The 24,029-nt window shown below is 36.3% G+C and overlaps 1 protein-coding gene and 1 pseudogene across 2 annotated transcripts in view; both read left to right on the top strand.

Moving 5' to 3' along the window:
- The window catches only part of Ccdc73 (coiled-coil domain containing 73), a 111,667-nt gene that overhangs the window by 53,595 nt on the left and 34,043 nt on the right, over positions 1 to 24,029 (top strand). For both annotated transcript variants that reach the window (XM_076929369.1, XM_076929368.1), the window contains 3 exons: positions 9,032 to 9,070; positions 12,511 to 12,646; positions 12,895 to 12,974. In XM_076929369.1, coding sequence (XP_076785484.1) covers positions 9,032 to 9,070; positions 12,511 to 12,646; positions 12,895 to 12,974 — 255 coding nt within the window. The remainder of the gene's footprint in view (positions 1 to 9,031; positions 9,071 to 12,510; positions 12,647 to 12,894; positions 12,975 to 24,029) is intronic.
- Positions 20,681 to 21,661, top strand: LOC117704319 (ribosome biogenesis protein NSA2 homolog; annotated as a pseudogene).

Raw genomic sequence — 24,029 nt, forward strand, 5'->3', positions numbered from 1 at the left:
CCTTCTTAATGTCGTGACCCTTAATATAGTTCCTCATGTTGTGGTGACCCCCCAACCTGAAATTAATTTCATTGCTACTTAATAACTGTAATTTTGCTATTGTTATGAATTGTAATATAAATATCTGTGCTTCCTGATGATCTTATGCAACCTCTGTGAAAAGGTCATTTGACCTCCAAAGGGGATGCAACTCACAAGTTGAAAACCATTGTGGCAAGGAATTTTTGTTAGAACTACAACAGTAAAAAGCCAATGAATCTCTAGGGAAACAAATGATTGTTAAAAAAAAAAAAAAAAGCAATAAAGTGAATTAAGCTAGCATGGTACAGCACAACTCTAATCTCAGCACTTGGGAATTCAGAGGCAGGCAGATTTCTGTGAGTTCCAGGCCAGCCTGTTTACAAAGTGAGTCTAGGACAGCCAGGGCTCTGTTACACAGAGAAACTCAGTTTTAAACAAACAAATAAACAAACAAAAATGTGAATTAAAATTTAGAATGATTTGAGAAACTGATGTAGTATCAAAGGAGAAGGTGTTAAGTCCTGATTCTAGTATATTCTCTTTGGTAGCACACTGGGCCCGTGGAGAAGGAGACACTGTGTTAAATAGTATATTGATTGTAGTGTTTGGGGTCAGGAAATGGGACTCACGGGGACCCATGCAGTGGCCCTAATTTATATTTTACAATTTACCTACAAAGAATGGAGGACAATTATAGTTACGGAACAAGGCTGAATGCCTTTAAACTTGTCAGTATGAAGTAACTGTGTGGCGAGATGTTGATGCTGACATCCATCATTATCTTTCAAGCTGTGAGCTTCCTGTTTTTTTTTTTTTTTTACCATACTGCAGATGCTCAGTTTAAAATGATCCCAGTTAGTTGGATATGATGTCATGTTCTGTAATTGTAGCACTTGAGAGATTGATATACAGGGCAGCCTGTGCTGTACAGTAAAACTCCTAATTTAAAAATAAATCTCAATAGGGGAATTTTTTCCTGATTATTTATAAGATAAAAAAAAGTGTTCATGTAACTTAGAAAGTAGAAACCATGAACACTGTAGCTATTTTAAAAACATTCTTTCTAATTAGTGGTCCTAATTTACATTTTTAATTTACTTTTTTTTTTTTTGGTATCTGTTCAAAAAAAGTACCACATTTTTCAACTAAAATATTTTCAACAAGAAGTATGTTAATTTTGATGTAAGTAATTTATTCTTTTTAGATTTTTTTAGTTGTTTTCACATATACACTACCTAACTATCTGGATAATATGGAGTATTTTAAAAACAAAAGAAATTCCTTCATATGACTGACTCTTGAATAGGTAGGTCTAAGGACATGTTTTATCTTGATGGTGACATAGTACAGGTGACATACTACACAATACCTGATCTGTCAAACATGATACATGGACAGAGTAGAGCAGAGTAGGGTCCCTGTGAGGCTCATTTCTCGACCCCAACTTGAAGAAACTTAGGTAAGGCTCCTAATCAGGTAAGGATTTGACACACACCCACACTGCAAAGACCATTTAACATTGAGCAACTCCCCTGTTCCTTTACATTCTGGTTACTTAGTTTCGTTCCTCTATCCTTTTGTAAGTGGAACTGGGCACCAAAAATAATCAGATAGTGCCTTTTATTGTGGGGCTCATAGCCAGGGGGCTCTAACCACTGAATTCCAAAACAAGCTGAAACAGAAAACCAAACACTAAAATATAAAAAGAAAGAAATGTTTTTTATTATAATAGATTGTTTATTTGAATGTGTTTCATTTCTGTATAAGCATGGTACTTAGTTGATTTCAAAGAGAGGATTTACTTAACAAATCAGACTTTCCTTATCAAAACATTATGTCCAAAGGGCTAGATAATTTTGCTGATGATTTTGTGGATTAATTGTTTCTTATATAATGTTTCTTGAACTTCAGTTTCCTTTAAGTTAGATGAGGAAGTTGAACTATATTAGTATTTCCCAAACAAGATCATTTTTGTTGGATAATAGAGTGTTGTGGCCTGAGCTGCCCCACATTTGGGGGCCAAAATGTCCGGGACTGCTCTATCAGTGTTGGAACCCGCACTGCCAAAAGCCTTAGGGGCTAAATTGTTAGAGCCTGTACTGCCTCAAGCTGCTCCGGTCCGTGGGTCGGGGTTCAGCAAGAGAGAGAGAGTGAGGACGGGACTCGAGGAATGGAGACCAGACAGAGTGTGATTCAATCCCATTTATTCTTCAGTCTCTCTTCTTCTCTCCAAGTCCCAAGTCTTGAGTTCCTAGTCCCTAGTTTATAGTCCCTAGTACCTCCAAGTTCCAAGTTCCAAGTGCTAAGTGCCTAATGCCTACTACCTAGTTCTAGTAGTTCTCTAGTCCAAGTGTCTTCTACCTAATGCCTAATAATTAACTCCAAGTTATACTGAACTCTTCTGTCTGCTTCTTACCTTTTATATGTCTCATTTCTAAGTCACGCCCTTAAGTCACACACCCAAGGGAAAATCCTGGGTATCTAAAGCAAGATGTTATCAGAGTGTGCTCAGCTGTTGTAGGCTGTTGTAAACAAGTCTCTGGTCAGGGTATATGGCTCAAGATGGCTGAAAGGATGATATCCACCTTCTGTCGGCTCCCCACAATAGAGTGTGCCCATTATTACTCTGTGATAGGAATAAAAGAGAAGAGAAGTTGGCTTCATTGACTCTCTAGAAGCATGAACAAGAGATGGGTAGCCTGTGATAAAACTGGATTGCAGTTAAAGAGATAGGTGACTTCCATAGCTCTATTTCACTGTTTTCTCACTAAATTTAAACTTACTTTTTTTTTTTTTTTTTTTTTTTTTTGGTTTTTTGAGACAGGTTTTCTCTGTGTAGTAGTCCTGGCTGTCCTGGAACTCACTCTGTAGACCAGGCTGGCCTCGAACTCAGAAATCCACCTGCCTCCGCCTCCCAAAGGTGTGCACCACCACTACCTGGCTAAACTTACTGGTTTTATAGACAATAAGACACTAAAGTTTCTGGCAGATCTGAAGACATATTTAGTAAGTTCTCTTTCTACTATTGAAACTTAATGTTCTTATGCCTCACCCAGTCACATTGATGAAAGATAACAGAATTCTTGGTGTTGTGAATATGTGTATCTATTGATCCATAAATAAGTCGTAGCCATTTGAACAACATTTTCATCAGGAGGACAGAGGACATGGAGCACAAAAGGTCCCAGACTGAAGGTGGGAAACATCCCCATCAATGAACAACACTGGAGCAGTGTGGGGCATTCACTGTATCAACATAGTGAAAGACCAGCCACAGTCAGGAAGAAAATATTTACTACTGGACCTACATGAAGTCACTACTGATACAGATGGCTTCCATCACATACAAAAGTAGATATATTAAAACCCAGTAAGAGAAAAGCAAGCAACCCAAATAAAAAATACATCACAGATCTTAATAAAAACCTTACCAAAGATACACAGACAGGTGGCATGTACACACATGAGAAGATGGTCCACATCACAGCCATGAAGGAACTGCAAAGTAAAGTATCAAAAAGAAAACTGTACTTCAGTTGGGATAACCAAAATCCAGAACACAAATAGCAGCAAGTACTGTCAGGGATGGGTAGCAACAGGAATGTTCATTGCTGTGGAGACAATTTGACTGTTTCTTAAAAATTAAATATTCTTTTTTTTTTAATCAGAGGAGAAAAGAGAGCATGGGACACTTTTTAATGTAGTGGAAATACTCTTTGTGGTGCTATTTGTCCAGACCCATAGAATGTTCAAGCGTGAACCCTGTTATAAACTGTAGACTTCGAGGGATAATGTGTCATTGTAGGTCCAGTAATTGTAACAGGTACATAATTTGTGTGTGGGAGGGAGGAGGTTGGAAGGAGGGAAGGACAGGAGAGATGTTAATAGCTGGGAGGTTGCTCTTGTGAGAGCATAGTCTATGGGATATTTGTACTTATCTCTGAATTATGCTATGAAACTGAATATATATATATATGTACATATATATATATATATATATTTTAATCTTGAGGAAGAGACCTACAGCCATCTGAGTGGAATTATAGTAATACTTATTACCAAAATATTTACCATCCTCCCAATTTTATATAATTCAAAGTATTTATTTCTGAAATGTGAAATTAATATTTTTGATTTTAAAAAAATGAAGCTGTGATGACCTCACCTTTTACCTTCCCCAGTAATCTCCTCTTTTCTTCTCTCCATTTTCTCAAGAATACATGTGAATCTTCTCCGTCTACCGCACATGTCTTTGTGCTCTCACTCTCTTGCTCTCTGTGGGTTTGCCCCATTTTATGCAGTTTCTTTACATTTATCTTCTAGTTCACTAATTTTTCAACTATGTTTTATTTGTCATATAACTTATCCATTAAGTTTTTCATTTTATAACTGCATTTCTGTTTTATGGAAGCTCAATTTGGTGCACTTTCAAATCTGCCTTTTTTATAGTGTCTTATACTTTTCTCATGCTTTTTACTCTATCTTTTATGTCTTCAATCATATAAAAATAATTTTATACCTTTGAGATTTTTATCTCTTATCTCTAATTATTGGAGGTTAAGTCTTCCTATTTGCAGTGTCTGCCTGCTGAGTTTTCCCCTTGGAGGTCCTTGTTTTGATGTGGTTCATAAATTTTAACTTGCAGCTCTTCTTCACAGGAAGTACATTTTCTGGTGAAATTATGTCATATAACTCTTTCTACAGAATTCATTTATGATACTTTCTTTTTTTCTGAATCTCAGAATGTTAGTGATAATCCCCTGGTTGTGTATATGTTCATGGAATGTGTACTGGGACTTTATATGCTTAATGCTACAAGTTTAGGGTTTCAGTTTTTATTTTGAAATAGGAATATAGTCCAAAAACCAAGCTTTCTTGTGTTGGCATTCTGAATGTTTTTTGCAATTAAAAATAGGTCATTGCACAATGTACTAGGCTACATCAGGATATTTTTCACATAGTATGATGTCCTAGCCTATCCCTCATGCCTCTCTCTGCTCTCTTAGTTCTCTTTACTTTCTGTTAGTTGCTTATGTTCCCCTAGTTTCACGTCTTTCATGTCATTTATACACGTGATTTTATGTATCTATATAAAACCTATGAACCACAAATGAAAGGAAACCTATTATATTTGTCTTGATGAGATTGATCTAGTTTACTTAATATAATCATCTCCAGTTGTGTCAATTTTCCTGCAAACACATAATTTATTTTTTTATGACGAAAATCTCCACTTTTAATATATGCCATGTTTTCTATACCCAGTCTTCTGTTGGTGGACACCTGGCTTCATTCCATAACTTAGTGAACATGGGATTGCTGGAATAAACATTGATGTGCAAGTATTTCTGTGATATGTGTATATTGGTCTTTCAGGGTAAATACCCAGGAGCTATATAGTGGGGTCATATGGTAGATACTGATTTCCATAGTACCAGGATTAGATCTGGACTAGTTAACATTCATACAAAGAGTGTAAAAATGTCCCCTTTGTACTTATCCTTGGTGTGTGTGTGTGTGTGTGTGTGTGTGTGTGTGTGTGTGTGCTCGCATGCTGGCTGGGTTAGAACTTGCCATGTAGACAAGGTGGTAGTCTTGAATTCACAGGGATCTGTTTCCTTTTGTCTTCTGAGTGTGTGGATTAACAATGTACATTGCCATTCCTGGAATTGTTTGTTTTCTAAATGACTGCCATTCTGGCTGGAGTAGGATGATATACTTTTCTATTTCTGCTAGTTAGGAAGATTGAACATTTTTATATTTTGTTGGCTATTTGTAATTAATTTTTTGAGAACTATTTGTTAACCTTATTTGCATATTTATTGAGTAGGCGATTTGTTTTTTGATATTTAGTTTTTTGAGTTCTTTGTATAGTCTAGATATTAGTCCTTTTAAAGATATATACCTAGCAAAGATTTTTTTTCCCCATTCTGTAGGCTGTCTCTTAATTCAATTAATTGTTTCCTTTGCTGTGTAGAGATGTTTTAATTTTATGGGACCCTGTCTTTCTCTATGCACTGTGTTCAGGCAGTTGCCTCCTGGTGTTCTTCTGTGTTGAAGTAATTATTTAAATTGGCCTCTGATCAAGCAGACTATGTAAGCTGTTGCTAAGCTCTGCCTAGCTCAGCTGCCACATTCTGTGGCCAGAGGCCACGTGTGCACCACAGCTAGAAACAGCCAGCCAGAATCATCAGCCCTGCCAGCCCCGAGATGCCAGCGTGGGAGATGGCTCTGCCAATCTTCCATGCTGTCTCTGTAAGGCTGGGCATTGCCCAGACCATCCCACCAACCACGTGGGCTCAGTACAAATGAGACTCTAAATGCTTAGATTATCCAAAGGCTTATATATTTGGTAATGATCAATAACAAGATACCCACCCAATCAGAGGTGTAACCCAATACTCAACCTAGATATACCAACTACCTTTGACTGTGGGAGACACGTGAACATCTGCCTCCATGTTCCCCTCTCTCATCTCCTGTCTTAGCTCCTTCTCTTCCTTCTCCTCTTCTCCTTACTCCTCCTCTTCCTCTCCTTACTCCTTCCACCTTAGCTCCTCCTACACTTCTGGCCCAGGCTGAGGATTTAAGTGTGCTAATTATCCAGGAGAAAGTATACTACTGCTTTATGGATATAGGGGTAATTTACAGTCTTACATATGCCATATTTTATTTATATATTATTTATTTTATTTATACTTAGTTTGGGTTTTAATGTTATTCAGAAACAGATACATTTACGTTTGCTAAATATGCATACTATCTTTTTATGATAACTTTAAAATTTTAACTTTTTACTCCCTGATAGTTTTATACATGTATGTAAATAATTTTAGACATTATGTTTTTTTGTATAATTTATACAGTTCTCAAGCATGAACTCTGCAGATGACAGCATCATGTCATACAGAGTAAATGTACGCTTTCACTACTTGTATGAATGGCTGGCTGGTTCAATAACATACATTCCCAGTGTCATCTGTGTTCACTCCTTGTGCTAACTTAAATTAGAGAAATTCTTTATAATAACAGTCAGCCTATTTGCTTAAAGCTCCTCAGGAATTTGCAAAAATATAACCCTTACCACAAATTCCAGGGCTCACAGTGATTTTCATTCTGCCATCTCTAAAGTTATCTTTGTCTATTTTTCTTTTTAATTCCTTCTTTTCAGATGAGCTTTCTAGCTCTTTGAAACAGAGAAACAAAAAGAGGTTATCGACTCTTGTTAAGTATGTTAAGTACTTTGAATTTGTTGAAATATTCTTTCTTCTATTTCAAGCCTTTAATCAAAAGTTGCTGTTTCAGGAAAGTCTTTCCTGACCATGCAATGAATTAGCTTTTCCTGATTATTTTTCTTTAGCACTTATCAATATGTAAAAGATCATGTATTTTAACTTATGCATGTTACTTAATGGTTTCTTCCTCACAGTAAAAGTGGGCATGCTTTTCCTGAGTCCACTGTTGTTACACTAATACCCACATCAATGCACTTTCCTTACAGGGGCAAGCATTCAGTATATAATGAAGAAATGACTTACACATAACCTATTCTGTTGAGGTCATGGCAGCTGGCTAAGGCATTTGTTTCATAGACAATGGGAAGCAGTTATTTTATTTTTCTTAAAGTTTAACAAATGTTAAGTATATTGAAGAAGATGAGAATTCACACATGGCTGGTTAGAGTTTAACTTGGTCAGCTATTCTGAAGGACTAAGAGGCATTTTTTTAAAGACAAAAATGTATCCAATGTGAGCTGGCCTGCCAGAAAAATATGAAAAAGCAGAGTGACATTTGGTTAAGGGAAGGCTCAGAAATGTAGGGCTTCTGCTGCTGCTGAAAACAGAGAAACAGTGTGCACATCGTCTCTAGCCTCAGGGATTTGGAGATCATGCAGCAGAAGCAGAAAAAGGCAAATGAAGAAGACATGAAATCCCAGTCGCTCTGTGCCCTTTGCCTGTGTGCAGACCCACCATCCACCAGTGTCATGCTCTCAGGACCCAGCAGTGATGAAGTCTCTGCCCTGAGACTGTAGTGGCTCTCTTTCATGCTTCTCCCCTTCAAGTAGCTTCTCTGTTTGTGAGCATTCCTGGGAGTGAGGGGCTGACCCCTTCTGAGTCCAAAGTATTAAAGTAGCTTTGTAATTTTTTAAAGAACAAACTTTAGGAATTATACTTTTTGAAATTTATTCTACCAAAATGATTAACTACAAAATTCAAATATAAGCATATTCCAGAATAATTCACAATGCTAAAAAGCTGAAAACTAGGTAAACCTATAAACATGAGAGGGATTAGGTAAGCTCTGTTGAAGTTAAATGTTGGAATACAATGTTTTGTATAGCCATGACAAGCTATAAGAGTCCCATAAAATAGGACATAGATTGCTATTGTATCATATCAAATTCACTGAAGCTCTGGAAATACTATTCAGGACTCATTGAGGATCATGAGTTTTTTTTTTTTAACTCAAATAATTTTTATTCCCATGTTTATTTGTTCTTTCAAATTTCTTCCAGTGAACAGGTAATGTGAAATGTCAAACACTACCAGACTCTGTTTATCACATTTCTAAAAAGAAGCTATCATTCTTTAACACAGTATAGTACTTATTCTTACTCTTTGTCTACTACTGCTGCACCGGAAAATACACTCTTACAGACAGGGATCTGTTTCATTTATGCTGTATCCCAGGAACATATGTAGTGATAAGTAGTCCTGTAAATAAATGTTAACAAAGGCAATGAATGTATTTTTTGAGACAGGATCTCAACTGTGTAACTGAGGCTGGTCTTGGTCTTACTTCCTAGTGCTGTGATTATAGGCACAAGACACCGTACTGGCTTAAATGTGTTGATGTTTTAAAAAAGAAAGTTACTATTAAAATTTTTAAAATCACTAAATACTGTAATAAAACATAAAGACATATAATCACAGTTGGTAGCATGCAGTTTTTATGTCAAAAGAAATTTATAGTAAAGAATTTTAATACAAAAATTTCTCCATTTTTCAAGGTTTCTCAATATTCTTTACAGAAGAAAGTGAGTGAAATGGTAAGAAAATTACACATTTTTACAATTTGGGACAGTATACAATATAGATCATAATATTATAATGTAATTTGATACTTTTAGCTTAAAAACAGAGTAGTTGCTACTAGATATTGTTACAGTTTAAAGGGCTGCCACAATTTTAAAGACATTATAGCTTAGATAGATTTTATAAATTTATTTTCAGATTTCTTAGTGCTAACATATTATAAAATAAATAAAATATATGGTAGTGTTAATCTACATTTAGCATATGGCACTTGTTATTGTTAAGTATTGCTGTTATTTTTATTTCTATGTACTTAAAAATTAGTATTTATTTTCCAGAATAACATTTTATGGAATACTTATTTTAATATTCTCCCTTGTAGCTGTATTTGATTCAGCAAGAAGAGAGAGAGAGAGAGTGTGTGTGTGTGTGTGTGTGTGTTTATTTGAACAGAATGGTCACTGTATCTACATAAATCTTCAGAAGGCTTCTTGGGTGGGCTTATGCTATTCTGGTCTTCATTCTTCAGAATAGATTGTAAAGCAAGTAAAATCAATTTTTGAGTATACTTTGTTATTACATACATAATAAATGAAGATCATGGCTATAATATTGAACACATTAAATATTTTGCTTCTTGAACATGTTTTGAGCTGTTAAAAATGAAAGGGCTCATAGAAAGATTGTTAGGCTTGATTGAATAAAAGAGGTGAAGATTCTGTTGCTATTCAACTGGAGAGAATAAAGATAATATTGTCAGACAAATTTAAACTGATTTTAATTAAGAAGCTGAAAAACTAGATTCCAGCTTAGCTGTAAGTACCGTGACATTTGTGCTGAAAGTCATCTTCAACGCTACAGTGGTTTTACACAAAATATAGAGAAATTGAATAAAGTGCCCTTCGACCTGGGAGATAAGGCTACAAGTGAAGGTTCAAAGGCCATATAAAATGTATGTTATTTTATTCCAGTTTAAAATTTCATTAAACAGATACTCATAATCTTAAAAAAAACATGTAAATATCTCCAAGTTCTTTGTTAGTGTGAGTGATAAGTCATATTCCTGAAAGTTTGGAAGCATTGTATCACTTGTTATTAAAATTATTTTATATATTGTATATTTTTAATATTTTATGCCCATTCAGGAGCAATATTTTTATGTTAAAGCTAAAAGTTTTCTATTTTCCAAACATTCTTATATACACTTGTCTTATAATTCTTTATTATTCTATTATTCTTAAATAAGTCATATGACTTTTTAAAATTTAAACTTACTCTTCTTTTATGAGAGCAGTACACTGTCTTCTGTTCTTGTTAGCATTATGGGTGAGCCAGGAGACAAGACAGACATCCCAGTAGTGTTCAGACAGGACTTGTACAACAGCAGTGTCCTAAAACAAATAATTGTAAAATAGTATTGAGAAAGTTTAAAGATGTCCATGACTCCCTAGAGGTGAGCACTTAATTCTTAGTAAATGCCAGTCTATAGGAGTTCAAGAAATTAACTTCCTTGTAAAGGTGGATTGTAAAGATAGAGATTTGTTCCTACAGAAATTAACAACGCATCACAAATCAAAATACCTTTCATATATTTCACTTTGGAAAAATCATGGTCATTTACTAATAAGAATGCAGCAAGATACATAGATTGAAGAACAAATTTGAAACATGAAATTAGCCACTACTACAAGTTGGTCACTGCAGAAAATCCTATTCAGTGGGTTTCAAGTAACTGATATTGTGTATAATTAAAGTTACAGATAACTGTCATGACTGTAACTACTGTCTGCTTAGTGGAATAAAACATTGTCCAATGACCTTTAAGCCATGTTTAGTTTCTCTTTTTGTATATTATTCTCCTTTAAGGCAAGACTTAGAGGAAAGATGTCTTTGTCAAATTAAAACAAAGTTTCAGTGTTGAAGGTTTTGATGTACTTCAGAGTGACAGTATATTTTCTTTCATAATAAAATGTTTTAGTTTGCCGGGCAGTGGTGGCGCACACCTTTAATCCCAGCACTTGGGAGGCAGAGGCAGGCGGATTTCTGAGTTCAAGGCCAGCCTGGTCTACAGAGTGAGTTCCAGGACAGCCAGGGCTACACAGAGAAACCCTGTCTCGAAAGACCAAAAAAAAAAAAAATGTTTTAGTTTGTATTGTTAGCCTGTATATATTTGTGCCTGTGCATGCCTCACTTCCACAGATTCAAATGGCCATTAATGGCCCAGAGAGCTAGCTATAGGCACCTATGGGATTAGAAATTTTAATAGTATTTATTTATCATGGCCATTGAATAAGCTGCAGTATCTAAAAGGCTGAATTATATCATGCAAATCAATGAACTTCATTTTCCTTGGATCCTACTTTGGCTTCAAACAAAGGATTTTGGGAATAAGTATATTACAGTTTAACATATATGGAGCTTTATGACTAGGGAGTGCCTGTGAAGGGAATCTCCAAACATTGTTGTATTTTTCACCAATGAGATTATTAACTTTTGTAGATGTTGAGCACCTACTGAAAGGTTAAGAAGACTGTTGGAGGATCATAAATTAACATGCAATAGAGAGTGTTCTCTTAAAGGTTATGCAATTATGGATTTCAGGTGAAAATGTTCTTGACTTGAAAACATTCTATTAGAATCCAGTGAAATTGTTTTTAATTTTTTTGTTTGTTTTTTTCGAGACAGGGTTTCTCTGTGTAGCCCTGGCTGTCCTGGAACTCACTCTGTAGACCAGGCTGGCCTTGAACTCAGAAATCCGCCTGCCTCTGCCTCCCAAGTGCTGGGATTAAAGGAGTGTGCCACCACTGCCTGGCTTTAACATTTTTATATATGTGCTAAGAATTAGTATAAATCTCTTAAGTGAGGAATTAATGATATTTAAATATGGTTCATTGTTTTCTATTGTTTAGTAATTGATAATAGTAACCTCCTTAGTAGATAGAAATTTATATAAATTTGTAGATTTAACCCTTCTGAGTAGAATACAACTTTTACCAATTATTTCTCCAGTTTTAGTACATTTTCTTTTTTATTTCTTTTTTTATACTTATTTATTTATTTATTTTAGTACATTTCTACATTTCTTTCTGTCACTGCAAAGTATTGTTCTTGATCCTTGTCATTTCTTTTTTTATTATTACATTCTTATTTCATGTGTGGGGGATGGGGTGGGGTGGAACATGTGCTTATTTAGAGATCAGAGGAAAACTTTTGAGAGTCGATCCTTTCTTTCCATCATGTGAATTCTGGAGATTGAAGCAGCTCATCAGGATGGTGGTAAGTGCCTTTACCTGCTGACTCATCTGTCTGGCTCCTTGTCTTTTATGACTATATCTTTATAATACATGTACCTCTGACTTCACATGGAAGTCAGAGGACAGCTATCAGAAGTTGTTATACATGAATGTGTGTGCTTATTTTATATACATAACTTTAAAATTACTTTTCAAAATAGGAACAAAAGGCTCATTTACACCATCTAGCTAAAGAAGATTATCACAAGCAACTTAATGAAATTGAAAAATACTATGTTACAATAACAAATCAGTTTGGATTGGTGAGAGAGAATCATGTAAAGTTAGAACAAAATGGTAGGTGCGATCTTATCTAAGCTTTTATGTTTAGTGGGGAATATTCAAGTGGAATTCCTTATTAGTAGTAAATTGAACTTATCTGATACTAGTAATAGTAAATGGCAGTTTAATGGATATTTTAATTAAATAATTAATATTTAAGTTATAATTCTACATTGCATTGGGTCTGTTCATGGCTATATTAGTGATACTGTCTTTGAAATGTTCAACTTACATACACCATCTCTAATATTTTTATGTTACAGTACAAGAAGCAATACAGTTAAACAAAAGACTCTCCACCTTAAATGAAAAACAAGAATCTGAAATTCACAGTTTAAAGAAGGTATAATTGACATATTAAGCAAAAATAAAACCTGTAGTCTAAGATCACTGGTCTTATAGGGCATTATGAAATATTACTAGAAAACAGTTGAGTTTTTTTGTGAAAGTTAACAAAATATAAACTCACAAGTATTAGATATGATTCTTGTAAATATAATGGGTGTTTTTTTTCAGTCCATACAAAATACTATTTCTTCAACTTACTATCAGAGACATACGTTCTTTGGGAAATAAAAATAGCATATAAAAATTTACTGTGCTAATTTGATAGATAGTATGCTTGCTTTTTTCTTTCTTTCTTTCTTTTGTTCTATTTCTTTAAGTAACTTGTATGCATTAGGTAATTTGTGGCACTGAATATAACTACGAAGAACTACTTTAATAACTACTTTTATTAATAACTACTTTAATAAAGTTTATAATATGTTTTAATTTCTTTTTCTGTTGATGTGATAAAATGTTCCTATAAAAGTGCCTTAAGGGGAAAGGGAGTTTATTTTGTCTCACAATTCCAGTTACTCTCAGTTACTCTCAGTTACTCTTGGTAAGGAGGTCAAGGTGGTAAAAGCTTGAAACATTTGGTCACATCATACCTACAATGAGAAACCACCTAAGATGAAAGCTTGCTATTGCTCAGCTCCCTTTCTTTGCTTATACAATCAAAGATCCTAGCCAAGGGAATGGGGCCACCCACAGTAGACAGGTCTTCTCAACTTATTTAACCAAATCAAAATAATATCCCAAAAGCGTAGCCAGTGTTGTGTCTCCCAGATGATTCTAATTTTCATCAAATTGAGATCCTGGGGTCTCCATCACAACTTAGGGTCTCTCCTAGAGCATCATGCAATGGCTTCTCAAGACCTCTTTGCAAGGACTCTTGACTCACGTTGCCTGGCCTCAACACTGTCTGGAACCATGACCTCTTCAGTTTTGAATAATTTACCTTACAAAATCAGTACCACTTGGATAATGCTGTCAAGTTCTGCTGCCAGATGGAGATGTATCTTATCCTCCATGGATCACAACTCTATCAGCTTCTGTGTGCTAACCCTTGGGAAACATTCTCCTAGGCAGTTGCTTTAGAGGAATATGGGAATAAACACACCCTCTCAACAACATTTAGTTCAGGCTCTCTTCTTTCAAATAAGTTTGTATTTCCACAAGTTGGAGCCTTTGAGGATAGGGTTTTGTCCTTAGGACACTGTTCCTATTGTGTACAGAACAGGAGGATTTTTCTCTAATAGTGCTGATCTCTTTAGCAATTACAGAATCAGTATGTTGATATCTATAAAATAACATGCTGATAGTTTGATTGATATTGCACTGAATCTATAAATCAAGTTAGGAGAAATAATATCTTGTCAATATTGTCTTCCTGCCCTGAAACATGGATCATCTTCCCATTTATTTCGTTTTATCACAAGTCTTTTTGGGGTCTTTTATTAGTAGATATTAAAATACATCAATATACTGGGTTTTATGAGGACATTTTATTTTTGTTTTTCAAGACAGGTTCTGTCTGTGTAACAGACCTGGCTGTCCTGGATTTGCTTTGTAGACTAGAGTGGCCTGGAACTCACAGAGGTCTGCCTACCTCTGCCTCCTGGGTGCTTGTGAGGACACTTTAATGCCTGTACATGATGTGTTTTGATTATACTCAGCCCCATTGCCTTCTCTTGTTCCCCTCTTGTTTGCACCATTGATAATTCCTTTCTCAAATAATATCCCTTTTCTTTTTTGCAATGACTGAGTTTCATTAGGGCTGCTTATAGGAACATGGGCATCTTACCAGTGGTTACACCATAGAAGAAGATATCTATTCTTACTCTAGCAGCCATTAATTGGCTATAAATTCTCAGCTAGAGTCAGGGCCTTGTAAATCCTTCTCTCCTCCATGACAGGATGTTGGTGGCCCCAATATTATGCAGGTAACTAATCACAGCTTCTATAAGTTCAGGAGTGCAACTGCTATCTTATGCATGAGAGTCATTGTTTCACATAATTCCCTGCCCTTCTTCAGCAATCACATTCTTTCTACTCATTCTCCATGATGTTCCTTGAAGCTCAGCAGGGACAATATAGATGTCCTATTTATAGCTGAGTACTTACTTTCATTTTTTTGGCCAGTTATAAACTGTAGAAAAAAGCTTCTTTGACCAAAGCTAACAGCAGCACTAGTGTGTGCATATAAACATAGTTATTTAGAAAGCAGTTTGCCCAGTTAGCAAAACAGGAGCAACACCATAAGGTCTGTGACCTCTCCAACCATGTGGTTTTGATGGGCTTATAGTACCAGCTGTGAATTCCCTCTTCTGGAGCAGACCACAAATCCAATCAGGAATGGTTGTTTACTTCTGAAACAGACTAGCCACTATTGCACCAGTGGGTACTCACTGCCTGGCCAGTTGGTAATGGTACATGCAGGGCAATACTGAGTAGTTTTATATCAACTTGACACAACCACGAGTCCTTTTAGAAGAGGGAATCTCAATTGAAAAAAATGCCCCCACTACATTGATTTGTGGGCAAGCATTTTCTTAATTGTTGTTGATATGGGAGGGCCCAGATCACTGTGGGTGGTGCTGCCCCTGGGCTATAGTGGTCCTGGGTGCTATAGGAAGGCAGGTTGAACAAGCCAGTTTGCAGCACCCATCCATTGCCTTTGAATCGTTTCTGCCTCCAGGTTCCTGCCCTTGCTTCCTGCTCTAACTTTCTTGGATGATGGAATACAAACTATAAGATGGAATAAACCTTTCTTCCCCATGCTGCTTGTGATCATGGTATTTTATCATAGCAACGAAAACTCTAAGACATCTCCTAGCAGCCTGCATGCATCTTTTGGTACTTTGTAAGCTAGTCAGCAGAGAGGCTGACTAGTTTCATATCAACTTAACACAAGCTAGAGTTAATCTGAGAGGATGACGGACTTGACTAATGCCATATTGAGGATCCTTTTCTGCTTGTGAGACCGTTCTCTACTGTAAACCTAGGTGTAGTTCCTACTGTCTTGCATTTATTCTGCTTGGTGCTCCTCTGTGGTTTCTGGACTTAAGTTTGGTGTCTAACATTCATTTCAGTTACTTTTACTTCCATACTTGTTTTTTTCCCTTTTCCATTCTGGTACTGCCAGACATCATTTGTCACATATACATACTGTCACATATTCTATACTGTTATAGTATAGTTGTTATAGTTCTTTAATGTTCTGTTCTTTTTACTTTCTCTTCTTTTGTTATATTCTCTGGCTCACATGTATTTCTGCAGTCGTGTCTAAACTACTAATGAGTCCAAAAGAAATATTCTTCATGGTACTGTTCTTTTTCCTGTGTTGAGAACATGGAATTTCTCTCTATCTTTAAATTAAAATGTTTTTAAATAAAATATATTCTGATTACTGGTCTCCCTCCAGCTTCTCCCATTTCCCCCAAACACATTCTTTCTTTTTTCTATTAGACTATAAACAGACATCTAAAAAATACCAAAATAAGATAAAACAAGACAAAACAAAGAAAAATCCAAAAAGAGCCAGAGGAAAGAACACAGATACTGAGAGAAATAGATTTATACACACAGAAAATCCATAAGAACAAAATCAGAAACTATAATATATAAGCAAAATATCTGTAAGGTTAAAAGAAAATGCCCAGACAGAGCATTGTGAAACAAAACAAAACACAACCAACCAAATAAACAAAAACCCACTCCCCAAACAAAACAAAATCAAACACAAACAAACAGGCAAACAACTCCAAAAATACCATTGAGTTTGTTTTATGTTGGTCATCTGGGAATGGGGCCTCGAATTTAAGTATAGTTTGTATACCTAGTAAGACTCCATTGGAAAAAAAGTAATTTTTCCTTCCTGAGCAGGTATCAGTTGGAAATAGCTTCTGAATTAGGGATAGGGGCTTGTGTTTACTTCCCTTCTCAGTGCTGGGAGCCCAAGTGGCTTAGACTTATGCATGCTGCCAGTCTCTGAGTTTATATGTGCATCACTCCTGCTGTGTCTAGACCTTGTTTCCTTCCTGTCATTCATCCCCACTGGCTCTTAGAATCTTTTTGCCTCCTCTTCCACAGAGTTCCCTGAGCCTTGAGAGGAGGGATTTAATGGAGACATCCCATTTAAGACAGTGTCCAAAGTCTCTCCAGTCTCTGTACATTGTCCAGTTGTGGGTCCTCTGTATTTGTTTCCATCTACTACAGGAAGAAGCTTCTCTGATGATGGTTGAGGAAGATACTGATCTAGTAGTATAGTAGGATGTCGGTAAAAGTTGTTTTATTGCTATATTCTGAATACAATAGCCTTTGATTTTCCTTTAGACCCATGGCCTATCTGGTCTCAGGTACTAAGCCACTGGGGCATACTTTAAAATAAAATTTTAATTTATTTTTATAAATTTTAAAAATAAAATAGAATTACATCAATTATCCTCTTCCCCTCCCCATTCTGGCCTCTTCCTTGTCCACTGCCCATTCTCAAATTGATACAATTTTTCTTTGATGATTATTGTTGCATTCATAAATACAACTTAATGAGTTTGCTTTTGTTGTTTGTGTGTACATGGTTTCAAGGCTGACGGCTTTGTACTGAATAACCAGTTGGGGGACTATCCCTGGGAGAAGCTAATTCTCCCTTTTAGCAGTCATTAATTGTAGTATGAATTGTGTAATTTTTGTTTCTTTTAAAAAATACAATATTTGCCAAGACAGAGTAATCAGCCCTTAATAATTCTGCATCACTAGGTCTGTCAGATGATCCTGGGCCAGAAGGCTGAAGATCGAATGCTACAACGTTTTGTAGTATAGGGACTGTCCAGGTGCTCAGTGGTCTCTATAATTTGGCTAAGTTTTAGAAGCTATGCTTTGTGCTTCTCATAATTTCAGTTAACTCAGTCATTCTGGATTTCTGATGGGTTGAAGACTTATAGTCTCATAGCCAATCCCGGTCATTTACTTTGAGAGGAAAGGTTTGAGAGGATGGTTTTCAGCTGACATTCATTCTAAAGCCAAGAAAAAAAGCCAAGTTCAGAATTAAGTCTTTTAGTTAGGAGGGATGACAGAGGTTCTGTTTAGTCAACAAAATGATGGACTGGGTATTAGGTCTATCTTGTACCTTACTGACACAAATTGGTATAGTTATGCTCTAATTGTATTCTAAGAGAAAAGTTTTATTTTAACAGGAAGGGTGATATGTAGGAGGAGCTTAGGTGGGAGGAGTAAGGAGAGGAGGAGAAGAAGAGGAGGAGCTAGGTGACAAGGGGGGAGGGGGACATGGAGGTGGATGTTTGTGTGTCCCCGCCAGTCAAAGATAGTTGATATATCTAGGTTGGGTATTGGGTTACACTTCTGATTGATATTGAGCATTACCAAACTTGTAAAGCTTTTGATTAACATTAAAAAAATAGTATAAAAGCAAAAGTGGGGATGGGATAGGGGTTTTCTAGGGAGGGGAAATGGGGAAAGGGGATGGCATCTGAAATGTAAATAAAATATCCAATAAAGATTTTCACTTAAAAAAATAAAAAAATACAGAAATATAATATATTTTTGTTTTAATTCCATGTATGGGATATGGGGCTGCTTCAGATTGTCCACAGCAGCTGATAATGATTTACCTTGTTCTTTAGCAGGGGCATGATTTTGTCAGGTGCATATAATTTCTGTGATTGTATCATGTTTGGAATTCTGGGGACTTTGCAGAGGGTACACAATTGTTAGGTCCTGAGAGGCAAGGTGGGTTGTAGGTTGTTGTTTGTTGGTGGTGGGCACTGTTTGTTTAGTAGTCATGCACAAACAAGAAACAAGAAGAAGAAATTAGACATCCTGATGGCAAAAATCAAACTTGCCCCAAGGAACTCGATACCCCTAATTAGCAGGAAGTAGTCTAAAGACAACATTGCCCACTTTCTGACCCCTGACTTATTTCATGCATCTTTTTCCTTTCCTCCCTATCCTTTTTTTTTTCTTCTCTTATCTATTGTTGGGAGTGGAAAAGAGTGGGAAAGGGGTGGAGAAGGATGTAGGAAAAAAGAACCCATAACGTAGCAAAAGAAAAGCTATAATTCTTTGTCTAGGGACCCTGTGAAATGTCCCCTTTTTTGTGATAATGTCCCCTTTTTGGTGATAGTGTGTCCATTAATAATTGCCATTGTTCTGGTCTTATTTGTATAGACATTTCTAGGAGAGACTGTTTCACAGCAGGTTTCCTGGTATTCTGGCTTTTGCAATCTTTTCACTACCCTCTCCTGTGATATTTCCTGAGCTATAGATGTAGGAGCTATGATGAGATGTGTCTTCTGGGACTAGGCTCCCCATGATCTGTTGTTCTCTTTGTTGTGTTAATGCAGTTGTGGTTTTCTGTGATAGTTTCCATTTTCTATAAAGAGAAACTTCTTTGGTGAGAGTATGTGAGTGCCACTTATAAGGTATCTATGGATACTGGTTATTGTTGTGGTTTATGGGTATTACAGCTGGGAAGAACTATTAATTGTCTCCCCACTCCCTTGGTGGTTTGCATAATATTTTTCCAGTACCATGGAAGCTAGACTGCAGGAAACAGGCTTTCAGGATAGATACAGCTCTAATAATCTGAGTCTGGTGTCCTAAGTGTGAGATATCTTCAGCAAGTAGTAGGGACTTATCTTCAATCTCTGAAAGGCAACCAAGGGCCACAGCAGTTATCTGTATAGTTTGGGGAGTCACTTAGATTACACTGATCAACAATTTGAAAGGAGGTTTCTGGTGAATAGTATTGGGGTTTCATTAGTCTGTGGTTCTTGAAGGGAACTTTGTCAGCTCAAGTGACTTAACCTTTGTGTGTGTATGTATGTATGTGGGGGGGGGAGAGAAAGAATATATAAACATTTATATGACATATGCATTGTATATAATTTTAGATTCCTTAAAGCTTTATTAAACACTCTTGGTATAACTTGTACCTCATCTCTCCACTCCTTCTGTCTTGTCTCCACTTCTCTAGTTGGAGCCTCCTGCCCTCTTTCCTGTCATATTAATCTTTAGTATTTCTCTTAGGCAGTTTCTTAGAATTTCCATATTTCTTCTTCTTTGTTCTTGGATGTCTTTTACCATTTTAACTAAAGTATTTACTCTATTAATCAGAATTTTAAAGAAGTTCCCTATCTGATGAACCCAGCATGTCTGCCATATCTGAGTGATTCTTATGCTTCTTCAGTCTTTCGGATTTGGCTGTTTATGTTTTACTGCACCATGTAGTTGTTTTATTTTTTTTTTTGTTTTGTTTTGTTTTTGTTTTTTTGATACTGGGTACTGGGTAAAACGGTAGTGAGTAGGCCTCTAGTAATATGAGGCTAAGATGTCAGGGGAGAAGGTAAGATTATATAGTCTTCATACTAGATTTAGTATTTTAGTGAAACTGCTATTGTACTGTGAACTTTATCACTGTTTCCTCAATTTCCCCCCTTTCCTTTGGGTAGGACAGGATGGCTGGAGAGAACTTGAGTTTGGTGTTTCTGCTTCCTTTAGGTAGAATGGCCGTGATATAAACAAACCATAGCAGGTTAGGCTTTTAGAAAATAGTTCCCCACAAGGGAGGCCTTGCTAAGAAGAGGATGCTAGCCTTTCCTGTTCTGGCCTGAGTGAACCAGGCTCATGGGCCAGTGACACCCCAGAAATTAAGAGGTTTTTGGAACCTGGGAGGTTGCTGATGGCTGCTCCATGGCTGTCATCATGCCACAAAATGAATTTATTGAATTGCACCGCAAACAATATGGATATAGTTTGGACTACCATGAGAAAAAGAGAAAGAAAGAAGGTTGGGAGGCCCATGAACGTTCAAAGAAGGCAAAAAAAAAAAAAAGAAAAAAAGAAAAAAAGAAAAAAAAAAGAAAAGAAAAGATTAGCCTGAAGGCTAAGCTCTACCATAAACAGCACCATGCCAAGAAAATACAAATAAAAAACACTATTTAGATGCATGAAAAGAGCCGGGTGGTGGTGGCGCACGCCTTTAATCTCAGCACTTGGGATGCAGAGACAGGCGGATTTCTGAGTTCGAGGCCAGCCTGGTCTACAGAGTTCCAGGACAGCCAGGACTACACAGAGAAACCCTGTCTCGAAAAACAAAACAAAACAAAACAACAAAAAAAGATGCATGAAAAGAGAAACACTAAGCAGAAGGATGATGAGAAGACTCCACAGGGAGCAGTCCCTACCTGTCTGCTGGACAGAGAGGAGCAGTCAAGAGCAAAAGTACTTTCCAACATGATTAAGCAGAAACAAAAAGAAAAGGTGGAAAAATGGGAGGTCCCTCTACCCAAAGTTCCTGCCCAAGGAGAAATAGAAGCATTGGAAGTAGAAAACAGAAGGCATGGAAGGGAATGGCTACTAAAGGCTGCTTTGTTGGTGATGGTTTTACAAGAAAACCACCTAAATAGGACAGGTGCATTAGGCCAATGGGTCTATGTTTTTAAAAAGCCCACGTCACACACCCTGAGCTGAAAGCTACTTTTTGCCCGCCTATACTCAGTGTGAAAAAGATCATCCCATTATATACAACTCTGGGTGAGATCACAGAAGGTACAGTTATTGAAGTGAATATGAGCAAGTTGGGCCTTGTGACACAAGGAGGCAAGGTTATTTGGGGGAAAGTATGCCCAACTTACCAACAATCCTGAAAACCATGGGTGCATAAATGCAGTCTTGCTGGTTTGACAGTGACATCATGCAAATCATTCAACTCACTACTGAAGACTACACACTGTCCTCTGACCTTTCTGAACTACCAAGCAGCCTTACCCCATGTGCAGTCATCAAGAAGTATTTATTAAGTTGTAAAGGGAAAATAAAACACTGCCTGATTTAAAAAAAAAAAAAAAAGAGGATGCTATAGCATATTTAAAAATGGTTCTTTTCCTCTTCTCTCTCTGTACAAGGAGAATATTAAGTAGAATCTACTGTGAGTTCATAGTAGAGCTTCTAGAGAGAAAGCTAACAAAAGTAGGTTCCCAGATCCTATGACTTATATCCCAAGAATTTTACACTGAACCTCCAGCAGTTGCTCAGTTACATTTCAGGGTTTCCTATCCTGGCGTTGGTTCTTGTAGAAGTTGCTGCTCTGGTAGATGGAGACTCTTTGTGTTTGCCTGTACCTTCATTTCTAGGATAGCAGTTTGACCAGGATCTACTGTTTTGTGACAAATCTATGAACCATTGACTTTTTTATTTGATCTGGCTTCTACTTATTAGCATAGGGTGGTACTTAAGTATCTTCCATACCCATGCAGAAACTGGAAGTCCCTCTATCTATGTGTATGTATAATTTTGTAAGATTAGTATTTTATTACACATCCAAAGACTTGGACATATGTTTTGAAGCATTTAGAGCCTTACAATGAACAGTACATACTTTATGCGTAATTTAAAAACCAGGAAATTAGGCTACTTTTTCTTTTCACTCCATTTAAAGAGCAACAGATTTCTCAGGATGAAGATTGACCACTGTCTAAAAACATTACAGCAGAGTTCAATTATACAATATTATATAAGTATTAGGTCTTATAATGTGGGTAAATTACCTCTATGTTCTCCTGACTTTATTGTTATATCTGAGGAGTTGGAAAGTAAAAGCATTAAGTACAGTATAGTGAATAGTCACATTTCTAGCCCTTATGGCTTGAAGAAGCTTTATGTGTAGGCATAATCCCAGCATTCAGGAGGTTGAAGAAGTAACATGTTCAAGGCCACCCTCAGCTACACAGTGAGTTAGAGGCAGTTTGAGTCACCTAAGATGTAGTTTCAAAAGAAAAAAAAGCCTTATGTGTAATTTAGATGTATAAATGTTGCTTTGTAGATGTGAGAAATTTAAGGATATCTATTTTAATTTAAGAAAAAAGGATATAATAAAAGACATTACCTAGAATCCCAAATCAAAGTTTTAAAAGAACTGTTTATTTTCATCAATATAAACTTTTTTTTTTTGGGGGGGGGGAGGTTCAAGACAGGGTTCTCTAAGTAGCCAAATATAAACTTCAAATGAAAATATAAGTAATTATTCAGTAGTTGTAAACAAGCATATTTTTAATGAATCATTTATTTTATCTTGTTTTTACAACACTGAAATTAAATTTGGAACCTCATGTGTGCTAGACAAGTTATTTACCACTAAGCTACACCCCTTAGTCTCAATTATTCATTTAAAAATTATTTTTCAGGTAATTTTGTTTAGCATTCAAAATAAAGGGTTTATATAATCACATGTATGTGTCATTAGGTTTTGTTCTTTTTCTTCCCCCTCCCTCCTCTGTTCCCTTCCCTCTTTCAGTAGACTCCCTTCTTCCACCCATTCCTACTACATAGTTCATGCCCCTTGTTTCTCTTAAGGGTTCCCTCCACTCTCATTTGCAGTGATTCTGTGCAGGTAGCAATGACAGATCTAATTTCATGTGGACATTTAGTTTTTCCAGCACCATTTGTTGAAGTTGCTGTTTTTTCTTCAGTGAGAATTTTTTCTATGGCTGTAAAATTTCAAAGTGTTTAGACATTCTTGATACACTATTTGATGTTTTAGAAATTTTTACATAGTCTTTATTTTTAACCTAAAAAAAAAAAAAAAGCCTTCATTTTGAAAATTTCAGAAGCTAACCAAGTAATCACATTGGTCAGATTACTCACTTAAAACTTCTAATCATTAATTTTCTTAAAGATAATTTTCTATTTTTTTATACTGCTATGTGATTTTGTCCAGAACAGTTAAGTTATTGGTTTGTGATAAGGTAGGATTCCTTTTTTTGTGTGAAGCAAAATGAAACAGATCAAACTTAGTTGGTAGATAAACTAGGTATTGCAGTTCTGTATGCTGCCTCCACTGTTGTGGCAATCATGGAGAGTTCTGATATTATCTGTGCCAGCATTCATGACCTCTGCTGTTTGTCTGAGTAAATGTCAGACTCTCCAGGAGGCTGTGATATTAAGCAGACTCTGCTGTGCTGGAAAGGGAGGGGTGGGGAGAAAACAGCATGGTATTTATGACTGCAGGAACTATAAGCTGTAATTTCATGAGATCAAAGCATGTGCTGTTTAT

Source organism: Arvicanthis niloticus, chromosome 2 (assembly GCF_011762505.2).
Source record: "Arvicanthis niloticus isolate mArvNil1 chromosome 2, mArvNil1.pat.X, whole genome shotgun sequence".
In the NCBI taxonomy this organism is placed as follows: domain Eukaryota; kingdom Metazoa; phylum Chordata; class Mammalia; order Rodentia; family Muridae; genus Arvicanthis; species Arvicanthis niloticus.